We start from the raw sequence: 11,765 nt of genomic DNA on the forward strand, positions 1-11,765 counted from the left end.
ACAGACCCAAATGACTTTTTGGCTCAGTCTGGCCGCATGGAGACGGAGGTTCTCCCCAGGGCTTCCCCAGAGACCGAACTGGAGGTCTCAGTTGCCTCTGGACCCCTGGAATTTGTTGGGCCAGCTGTAACATTTTCATCCTCTCCACCCTTCATAGTAGCCATCTCACCCTCACCTCAGCCTGCTGCCCAGCTGGTGGCTCAGTCTTCAGTCCTGTCAGCCTCTCACCTTCATCCTCAGTTGGAGGTCGATATGCCGGCTGGACCACCTCTGCCATCATTTCACCCATCTGTCCCTGCATCGCTGTCCAGTCTACCGGGAGTGGCTGCCACACCATCGTCGCCTCCGGATCATCCATCTGTGGCTGAAGCGCAGCGGTCGACTCATCCGCCTGCAGTCGCCCCTCAGCCGTCTGCACTCAAAAAAATCTGTTGTTGGATGAACACAATTTAATCATGGCACCCTTTTTGCACACAATTTAACCAAGTACAATAAACCATTTTCGATCATGTCAAACCAACACATTTAGCATTTGGTAGTTTAATGTAATCAGATTACGTTGGATCAACATAGTATACTTATATTGATTTGAAGTGATTTATTTAAGTATGTAGAGTGAAATTTGTTTTAATTCATTCTACACAAGTTAAAAAGTTTAGGAAAACACAATTAAATCTTGTTGTTTCAACAACTACTTTGTTAATCAAGGCAATTACTGCAAGTCTTGCTTAATAAACCAATATGGGGTTGATGATTTCACTCATTTCAATCGAATTATTTCAATTAGATTTGTTTACATTTGTTACACATTTAGAAACCCACTACTTTACAAAAAAAGTCACAATCAGATTATGATAACATTAACTTTATTAACTGGATTTAGTGGACAATATAAAAGCTTACCATTTTTGTACACCTGCAAGCATTATGACACTTCAAAAGGTAAAACATTAGGATACTTATTTACATAGATAATATGTTGGAACCAAAGCTTCCACAACTAAAAACAGATGCAAAATTTGCTCAATATATAAACTGTATTTTAAAAAATTAAACTAAAAGATAAAAATACATCTCCCACTTGGCAAGTTAAAACATGTAACAAAATAGAATTACTATTGTGTGAATTTGGAAAAAAAAAATAGAAATAATTTGGGAGCAATACAACAACAAAAGAATCCATAGGCAAAAAAAAAAAAAAAAATAAGGATTAAAAAAAAATTTAGGAAGTAAAACTAAAATAGAAACAGAAGGCTTAACATCAAATTAAATGACAGATGACAATTTTTTTTTTCAAATGTAATTAATTACTTGAAATGAAAATCTATATTTGTTTGGTTTATCTCATTGTAATAATTATTAGTTTGACCAATTTTTATATTTCTGTATTTATTTTTTAATTTTGGTTGCAGTCCTCCACAGCTAGCAATATAGTTTTGCTGTGTCTTAAAACATGTTAGCAAGCAAAATGGACACAATAATACAGTGAACTTAACAGGTGGCAGTGGTCTTAAATTTTACAGGCCCTTGACACATAAACACAACATAGTAACAGTGCAGCTAAAAACAATGAACATTTCTTTGGGAAAACCCCTCAATGCAGTTTCTGTAAAATGTTGACTTTGTTCTACAGAGGAGAGAGAAAAAAAACAAAAACAGAGGGGGGCACTAAAGCACTCCAATGATATCTTCATTCAACACATGACAGCATTATGGTATGTGTGAATTAGTACCTATACTACAAACTCAGAATTAAATGAAAAATAATTAACAGAACAGTACTTCTGATCCATTTTGAGCCATCTATATAAGGACAAACAAAAATCATCTGCAGTGCTGTATAAAAGGTGAATTGCCCAACAGAGAGAATCCAAAAAATTTAAATGAAAGAAAGAAATATAAACAACTCAAATATTAACATTATATATTGGAAATCACCATTGCACCAATGAACCATTCAAGACCCATCAGTCATTTTCAAGTGCTCTCACTCCATAAGCTTGTTTTTCAGAAACTGTGCCTTTGAAGAGAGCTTTTGTCCATCAAGATTTAAAAGTATCTTCTGGAGGACTTCAAAGGTGCATTTAAGTTCTGGTGGGTAGCTCAGGTTCAAACAGTATATGAGTCCAAACAACAGAGCACATGCTTGTGCAATGTTACCCAAATCAGTGAGAGCCTCCACACCCTCAATCAGGACACCAATGTCCTCTGGGTCATCTTCAGGTTCAGCACCCTCCTTCTGGATGACGTACACCCCCATCACAGTTTGCTCCATGCAGCTTTTTGCCTCACTGTCCGTATCCTACGTGACAAAAATATAAGACAACAAAGTAAAATTTAAGAGATTGTTTAAACAACTGTTTCTATGCTGTTCATAAAATCCAAGTAGTCAAAGTAATAAACAGAAAATTACACACCACTAAAGCAGTTGTTAATAATTACTCCAATACATAAATGATAAAATACACCTCTCATGTCAAAAGAGGTGGCATAATTTACCTCTTACCAGCCCCTCCCCCGAAAGGGCCATTGTCCAATTACACATTATAGCAACCGTTACTGTGTCTGACAAACATTAACCTCAAGCAAGATGGAGAAGCGGTGTGCCCACCGATAGTCCGAGAGATTGTGTCTGGAGGAGTTGTGTTCTTTCCATTCACAAAGTCAAAAACAACGTGAATGGATTAAACAGTGTGGATGGCCCCACTCCCAGGTAAATGTACCGAACATTATGAAGCATGTCTGCTTGCACATTTGGGTACCCGTTGGTGCACAGAGGAAACCATTTGTTTGTCGGACGTAGCAAGAGTAACTTAGGGGGACAGGACTTGAGAAAAGGCTAATTCAGCTGCTAAAATAAAACAGGTATAGAAGTGTTAGTACTAAACAGCTCAAAGTTCATAGACATTTCTATTTACAAATACTGATGACCATAGCAATGAAAAAACAACAGGACTTATTTTAATCCAAGTACAGATTCAAAAGCAATGTTGTCTTGATGCATGTTAAAATACATTGTATGTTTGTGTATCAAGTTTAACTACGGTATGCATAAATTTCTTTCCTTCCAATACCAAATTTCAGAAATTCTTTAATGCAGAGCTTAATACTGTTTGGTATTCAAGACATCCTTTCCCCAATACCAGGTGTCTTGTTGCTAATCTCAAAATTTTAATTTTAACGATTTGCATTTGAGGCAACGTCACAATTTGTATGAGAATGTTACAGTCAACATGCTGTCACAATGACTCACCAAGTACTCCTTTAGTAACTTCTCATAGTCTTCGTTTAGGTAGATGCACAAGGACTTCAAGATGCATGCTCGTCTGGTATGGATGTTGTCATGCTGGAGAGGAGGAGATAATATGAGCCAAAACCAGGCTGTTTTTCTTAAAGCTAGGGTAATCAGTTAACTTGCATAATTATTCTTTAGGTTAGAACCGGGCATGTATCATTTGTTAAGCCGAAACAAAATTGACAAACTTCACCTCCAAATAAAAGTTATTTTTGCTGCCTATGACAAAGTCTACTCAATCCTAATACAAACCTTGGAGATGGCAAGCATGAGACCTCTTATTTTCTTTCCAGGTGTCCCTCCTTTGCTCAGAAAGATTTCCATTAAGCGTGGTGCATATTGGTCAAGCTCGGCAAAGAAAGTAGATAGCAGAGGCTTTGTGGTGATTCGCAGAAACTCCTTGTCAATCTGCAATAGAGAACAAATACATTGATTAAAAACTCAACTGTATATTTCACTCACTTCACATCCAAGCTGACTAAAGCTGCCTTTAGAAGACCATGCAGACATCAGTACTGTCATTGATGACGGCTTCTGAGAAGCTTTTGGTCAATTATAAGATCTTAGCTGTGGCTGCAATATGCTGCCATCAGATGCTTTTCACAAAAGATTAAGCCATGACGGGATAAAGAGGGGTCTAGGGGCGGCGCCCGGGCTGTGACGTGCAGGGTTGCGTATACAGCGTCAGACGGAAGAGACCGGTAAACAGGTCTATAAACATTCAAGCAATAACCTATAATCATTTCTAATATGACGCACTAAATTAAAATCACTTTAGGTTTAAAAACTTCAATAAATACAGATATTAAGAAACCCTCAGAGGAATGCGATCCACATGTTTGCGATACTGCTGCGCATATGTTTAACCATCGAGCGTGTTTTCGAAATTTATGCTGCTGCTCAAATTAACCCGTTACTTACGAGCTGGAGAAAATGTGCAATGAGCTGTCTGTGGCGAGGAGCTGCAGTAAGGAAGGCAAGAGGCAGACGGACGCAGCACCTGCTTTAAAACATGACGGAGAATAGTCCCTCTTTTCTTTCGGGACCACTCTAAATAATGGTAGCTTAGATTAAACTCCAGCTGTCTGACAATAAAGTGTGGAGGATTCTCCGTTTTAGCACAACGCCTGTCTGATTGGTCATACAGTCATGCCTCTGTTGCATTCACTGAACCCAGGAAAAGTCATAGCACTCAATTAGACTGATCCCTTCTGGGTAAAAAAACAAATAAAATAAAATAATCACTGGTTGATAAACGTTTGTGGGTAAAGCTGAGAATGTCCTGGTCAGCCGAGGCCAGCACACATTCCATATGTCATCAGAAGACCTCCCTCTGTAGCGCAAAGACTTCATTCAGAAGTTCAGCATTGAAGATAAATTGCGGTATATCAGAATGAAGCTTGCAGGCACAGAATGCAGCAATATCTTGTTTTGCCAAGGCATAGTGGCACATTTAGAAGACACACCATTGCGGGAATATTACTCTGATATGCCGCTACATTGCGTCTTCTAAAAGAGGCTTAAAAAACAAATGCACAAATGTCTCTTCAATGTAGACCTGTGAAAAAGCAGACCAGAGTACCTGTATAACAGTAGAGGTTTTGGTTTAAGTGTTAACAGAATGCCATCTGAGGCTGTATTTACAACATTTTATGACGAGGAAGGATCTGGATCATTCTTATGTCCTGATACATAAAACCTACTAAATTAAACGGTACTTACTTTTTCACATTACTATTTTCAGTGATACAGGAACCAACAACAGGTAGTACTTTTAGTTTTGGACTACAAAACATAAATTACATGCAACATCCAAATGCATTTTAACCACACTTGCCTCTCTCGCAGTGAACAGAGCTGGCCATCTGCTTTTGAAGTCTGCAACCATCGGCTGACCCTGAAGAACTTCTTGCCTTCTGTATGAGAAAGTCTTCTCCATTTTCACACTCACAACAGAGTCATTATTTCTTTTAGTCAACTCAGAAAGAATTGCAACTCTCTCCTGTTCCAGACTTTCTGATGTCTCTCCTTTTGGATGCTGTGGACAATAGTTAACTTCAGCTCTTTTGGGTTTCTTCACATTGAAGGCTGCCTGACGGTTGTCACCAGACTTGTTTTTGATGGAGTTTATGGTCACCTCTGTACATCCAAGGCCTCTCAGTTTGGTGCGGAGGTTAGCCATTTTATATTTTAGGCTAATCTTCCACCCATAACAGCCATTGAAAGACCCCTGCTCTCTAAGGCAAGGATGCTTTTTCACAAGAGCTTCTGCAACGTCAGTCAGATCATTGTCTGTTGGGTAGGCTTTGAATTTGTATATTTCTTCAGCCAGTCGTTCCAGAATTTGGGATTTCAGTTTAGGTGAAGGGTTCAATAGAGTTCCCCCATTGGCGCAGGCAGTATTGGCCTTCTCGAGTTCAAATTCTGCCTCATAGCTAAATTGAGGTACAGTGAAGACACTTGGCCAAACCCAGTGCCTTGAGGATGGTGAAGAACCTGAAGATGAAATAGGCTCTGTATCATCTGTGTCAGCAGAGGAGATGGATACAGACTCTGTTGCTTGGCTTTGAGAAGTTCTTGCATCTTCCTCCTGTGGGCTTTGCAAAAATATCACCTTAAGGGTGCCTTTGTCCTTTACTTCTGAGACATCTGACATATTCATGAACTCATTTCCAAAGTCCTCATCTTGATATTGAAGTCGAATATCTTGCTGTAATCCAAAACTTGTCTTTACTGTGTGGCACAAATCTTCAATTGAGACCGGTGTCCCTGCAGGAAGAATCAACTTCCTGGCATCATCTTCACCCAGGATTATCCGCAGTCTTAGGGGTGACGTCATTTTGAAGATCTGAAAAATATCAGCAATTCTTTTAGAAAAAGTCACCGTTTGGCATATCAACAAGCAACAATTAGGGACCCTTGTGCACTTCTGTGCAACTTTAAAAATACAATTTTCTGTTGTGAAAACAAAGAAGAAATACATTAAAGGTTAAAACACAATTTCTCTTATCTGTTTAGACTAGAATGTAAAAAGAGCTTTCTGAGGCTACGTCAGCCCAGAGACATAAGCAGTAGAATGAATACTTTAATTCTAACTAAAAACAAAAAAAAAACCACAGCAAAAGAAGTTATGATGATGCTGCTGCAATACTGTAGAGGATGACAGACGCTGGCAGGTAATTACTTAATATATTGAAAAATTCACTGTACTTTAAAAGCAGATTTTGGGAAACAACAGGAATATCATCATCATCCGTCCATCCATTATATATTCTGGCTATCCTTAATATCATCATCCTGCAGTAAAGTACAAATGAGAGACGATGCATGCTATGTGTAAACATTATATACTTTCATAATTATATGGACCTGTCTTAAGTCTGGTGACAAGGTGAGGTAAGGGCACAAACCATTTGGTAAAATTTGGGTGGCTCAAACTAAGTTGTAGGGAAGGAATTATTTGCTGGAGACCATCTTGTGTTTATGAAAATCAGTTCACAGTGAAAACAATATGGTGGAATTAGAAATTCTGTAACACTTTAATCAACCAAATCATAACAGGTTTCACTCAGAAAATGTAATTTTCAACAAATCTTTAGTTTTGATTTGTTGTGTTTTGAAATAAAAATCTTAGTTTTCTAATGCATACATAAACAATTCATTTTAAAATAGTTTTATTTTCAACAGCTAACAGACCAAATCAAAAGCATGACAATTTCACAAATGCTATAGGGTAAGAAAAATAATAAAAAATACTTACAAGTATTAATTTTGTTTTCCAAGAAAACTCACAGATCTCTTTAGAGTAACCAGATGCAGTCCTCCAACAGAGTAGGCAGCTAAGGGATAGTCATCAACCAGTTCCTCATGTGCAATGACAGCCACCTCCCTCACATGTGACGTGCTCAGTTCAAAAGCTCTAAAGTGCTCCCTATACCAAGCAGATATCTTTCTCACCAAAAAATGCAACTTCCCTTCCAAAACACAGAGCTGCAAAATTTCAGCAAACTCAGGCAGACCAAATGACTCTCCATGGATAACAATCATTCCTTTGCTGTAGTTCATACCATTGTATGACACATTCTTCGCAATGTGAACATCAGTTTCATCTGGAAGCCTTTGGTTAAAAGCAGCTGCAATGTCACTTTGGAGCACATCAATAGGCACTGATGAAACATTAGTTACCACCAACTGTTTTTTCTCATCAGACATATGCAAATGGTGAGCAATGACAAGCTGGTGTTTCCTGGCAAGTGTGAGAGGTATGTTTTTAAAACAGTTGGTGTGGCGAGCAACCTGTTTAAAAAAACTATGCTTGGCCTCAAACCTCATTGTCCACTTATGAACGAGAGGTCCAAAGAGACGTATCATGACAGGATAGTGCTCTACAAAATGGTGTTTAGGAAGAATACGGCTGTTTGGAAAAAGTTCTTTGTATCTCTGCCGATGCTCTCTGATTTTGAACTCAAGATATGATATTGACTCATCACAGTGGATAGGGGCAACAACAAGTTCCACTATATCCTTGAGATCCAAAAGAACATGCCAGGCCTGTTCATCTTCAGGAACAAGGGGACCAATAATAAAAGGCAACAAGCGAAGCAGAGCCCAATTTTCGTGTGCATTCCCCCCTATATGTTTTTTCCTTGAGTAGGTATGTGGTATGACGTGAGGACGATTTGTCTTATCACCCCATTTGTAGTCAAAACTTTGGATTGAACTGTTAAGTTTTTCTAAGGTGAAATACATTTTGGAGATCAAAACAGCCAAGCATTCCGCTAGTTCTACAGGTATAATGCCCTCAAAAAAATCATGTACTATATCCGGGGGAAAGCCTGAAATAACATCAAAATGAGAGAGACTTTTAGTCAAAACACAGTCACGTTTAACCCCACAACACAAGCTTGAGGTTTCCAATGCAGATTTTAAGTGAGCCAAATGGAGTTCACGTGTTCTACACTCAAAAACGTCTGCAGTCAAAAACTGAATTTCAGTTTTCTTTGCGACACAGAATCTACATATGTGTTCCCCAGAAAAACTTTCAACAAAACCTGCAAGCCCGTGAGCAGCTAGGTTATCAGCTATTACACAATTTACAGTGCCTTTAACAAACTCATTTAACTGAGCAATAAACACACCGTGTTGTTCCAAGATCACAAGATCTTTTAACAGGGGTTCCAACACCTTTTCAAACCCAAATGTCTTTAAATCGTCACTTTTACAAAGAACAGCTAGGTAAATGGAGGAGAGTGCTGAATGAGAGCCTGGAGGCAAATTATCCAAGACCCAATAAATACCACAAAGCTTGTGTTTTTTGCGTGAGGTTCCAAGAGGATTGCAAACCTCAAAATCATCAATGTAAAGTGTAATGGAGATTCTCAACACGTCAACAGCTAAAAAACTATTGGTTCTAAAGTGCTTGCCATCTCGGAAAGACCTGTAAACACTCAGACCATTAGCCAAATCCTCACTTTTTTCTTGTCCTATATGTTGCTCAATCACTCTATCAAGTATGTGATTATGACTCAATAATTCTTGCAATAACTTTAATAAAGGAATGTACTGAAATGACTTTCGTTGATCAACAGATAAAATGTACTCAACAGGCTCTACGACCCTAAAGTTATGCTTATAGTATTGTTTTCTTTTAAATGAAGTTCCAAGAGGACCACACTTAGCTAAAATTTTTGATACAGGGTTAGAAATGCACACTGTATTGGCAAGCTCCTCAACAACAGCCTGACCAATATGAAGGTTATGGCTCTTGAATACCTCTTCAACAGTTCGTTTTGTGATTGAAGTACAAGCAGAACTTAACAAAAAACTCAACTCCTCCACCAAGCCATCTACTGCTGTAGCTGGAATTTGAAATATATGTTCCAATTTTAACAATATCCCAGCTATTTTCTGTTCAACAAGATCTGTCAAATTTTCAGTGGAATGATTACTTCCTGACACAAACTCAGTTCCAACTTCAGGATCTAAAAAATCAGAGCAACTAGCACCTACACCTTCAGGGTCATCAGAATGTTGTGCTGGGTCAAAACACACCACTAAACCTACCTTGAAATCTTTAAGTGAATCTGAATGATGCTTCCTCTTTTTGTGTGAATAAAATGTACCAAAGATATTTGTCTTGAAAGAGCAGCCTGAAAATACACAAGTTACTGTCTCACTATTTCGTAAATGTGATCCAATATGTCTAAAATAATCTCTCTCTGTGGTAAGGTCACCGCAGTCACATAACTCACACCTAAAAGTGACTGAACTAACAGCTGTCTGTTTAAAATGAGAAGAATGACATCTGTAAACATGTGTTTTTAGTCCACACCAAGTCTTAAATGTGCATGGACAATTTACATATATACAAAGATAACGCTGGCTGGGTCCATAATGGTGATGTAATCTACAGTGTTTCAATAATTTGTACCTACTACTCTCCCTGATGGAACAACGCTTGCACTGCCACATACAAGTCACTGAAAGAAAAAAAGAGAAGCAGTTTTAAGGATGGTTTTATTGTCACCTTTTTTTTCACTGGGGCGATTGTGGCTGTGGGGCGATTGTGGCTCAAGAGTTGGGAGTTCGCCTTGTAACCGGAAGGTTGCCGGTTCGAGCCCCGGCTCGGACAGTCTCGGTCATTGTGTACAGGCCATTTACCATTTACATTTACTTTGATTAAATCATAAAAGTATCATAAAAAATGTATGATGGTAAAAACTTACCATGTATTAAAGAGGAGGCACAAACAATCAGAAAAAGGGGGCAGCTTTCTTTGTGGTGTTACTATGGTAAAGAAAACATACAATTATTTTATAAAAATTCCACAGTGGATTTTTTTTTTAACTTTGTTGGAAATGTATAAAAAAAATACAAATACATATAAATACCTCTTGCAATATAAAATTCACAGACAAATATCCAATCTGTTGCCAAATGTAATAGCAGTGTTTCACACTATGCAATAAAGATGCTGGTAGTTGCGGTAAAGGTTCGACAGGCAATTTTCATAACTATCCGCCATTGCCTTTTCCTTTGACCTCGTGTTCATGCTCTTTTTCCCATGCACTAGTATTCAAGTCAATTCGAAGGATGCAGCCCCTGAATTTGGACACAGCTAATATTTAGCAACTCCCGCGCTAGTTTAACTTGCATTACCGCGAGAGGCCGAATGCTTAAAAAAAGGAGAGAGAAAGAAAGAAGAAATGCAAATAATAAAAAAAAGTGAAGAAAGACCATGTCTTCTAAACCGTCATTTAAAACCAAAGTGAATGCTAACAAAGCTAGGTAAAAGTTCAATGAGACAACCGTTGAACTTTTACCTAGCTTTAGCTAACTTCGTTTACTTTGAAAGTGAATTACAAACGTGTTAAATATTGAACTAAACATATCAATAACCGCTAAAAACACTATAAAACTGCAAAAACGGGTAACAAAAAAAAAGCAATTAAGTGGAAATGCTAATAATAATATAAATATAGCCGGAGCGGATTAGAAATCAGGTATTAGACAGTACCGATTGGCACCGTCTAATACCCGATTTTCACAGTATTTGCTCCACTCCCGCTGTCTAATGACAACTTACACATTTGGAATTAAAAACATTGTTAAACAATTAACGGACGGAACAACTTCGTTTGACTAAGATATTTTCAGTTATTTATCACTTACCTGTATTGTGGAAGATTCCGCAGAGAGAAACGGCAGTTCACTGAACAGATATAACTTTGTCCGCGTTCCCGCCTCTTCACGTCTGGGAAGTTTGAGCATGCGCACTAGGCATCGGTTTTAGAGTTGTTGATTTAAAATAATTACATTTAATTGAACTGAAGAATGCAAATCTAGTTCATTAAACTTTTTGTTATTTTATGTTAAACCAACAACTGATAATGATTTAAAAACCTAAACTCAATATGTTCATGTTAAATAGACAAATGTCTATTGAATTAATCAAACAACTGCCTTAGTTGACTTTTTTGAGTGTGCTTCACTGGCCGCTACCTCACCACCCGCACCTGCCTTGCCCGAGTGGGAGCTCTGCGGGCCCCAGTGGGTGCTCAGCGAACGGGAGGAGCTCGCGCTGCCAGCCGAGAAGCCCGGCGAGCCGGAGGAGCTCGCGCTCGAGCCGGAGGAGCTCGCGCTCGAGCCGGAGGAGCTCAGCGAGCCGGAGGAGCTCAGCGAGCCGGAGGAGCTCAGCGAGCCACCAGCAGAGGAGCTCGGCGAGCGGAAGGAACAACCGGCGCTGCCAGCAGCCGAGGAGGAGCTCTCGCTGCCAGCAGCCGAGGAGGGACCCGCTCAGCCGGAGCCGGAGATCAGCGGACCGGAGGGACCTCCACGTCTAGCGCGGCCTCCTCGCCATCTACGTCCGGTGCGTCCACGTCAGCGATCGGCGCGTCATGGGCCTGGTGCCACGCCTCGCTGTTGCTCACCGGAGCAGCGCCGCCGCCACCAGAACCGTTCCGCCGCCACC

The 11,765-nt window shown here is 39.4% G+C and overlaps 1 protein-coding gene across 7 annotated transcripts; it reads right to left on the reverse strand.

Moving 5' to 3' along the window:
* Positions 1-1,324: 1,324 nt before the first annotated feature.
* LOC113009442 (uncharacterized) lies at positions 1,325-11,349 on the reverse strand. 7 transcript variants are annotated; one of them, XM_026147726.1, is made up of 7 exons: positions 10,967-11,027; positions 10,021-10,081; positions 9,730-9,774; positions 5,133-6,143; positions 3,548-3,703; positions 3,254-3,346; positions 1,325-2,302 (listed from the first exon to the last, which is right to left on the reverse strand). In XM_026147726.1, the coding sequence occupies exons 4-7, from the start codon at positions 6,132-6,134 to the stop codon at positions 1,988-1,990; spliced, it is 1,566 nt and encodes a 521-aa protein (XP_026003511.1). In that variant the 5' UTR covers positions 6,135-6,143; positions 9,730-9,774; positions 10,021-10,081; positions 10,967-11,027; the 3' UTR covers positions 1,325-1,987. The 7 variants fall into 7 exon arrangements, with proteins under 7 accessions (XP_026003511.1, XP_026003510.1, XP_026003506.1 ...); XM_026147725.1 differs by having other exon boundaries at positions 9,726-9,774; XM_026147721.1 differs by having other exon boundaries at positions 9,359-9,774.
* Between the last annotated feature and the right edge of the window lie 416 nt (positions 11,350-11,765).

This window comes from Astatotilapia calliptera, chromosome 17 (assembly GCF_900246225.1).
Source record: "Astatotilapia calliptera chromosome 17, fAstCal1.2, whole genome shotgun sequence".
In the NCBI taxonomy this organism is placed as follows: Eukaryota; Metazoa; Chordata; class Actinopteri; order Cichliformes; family Cichlidae; genus Astatotilapia; species Astatotilapia calliptera.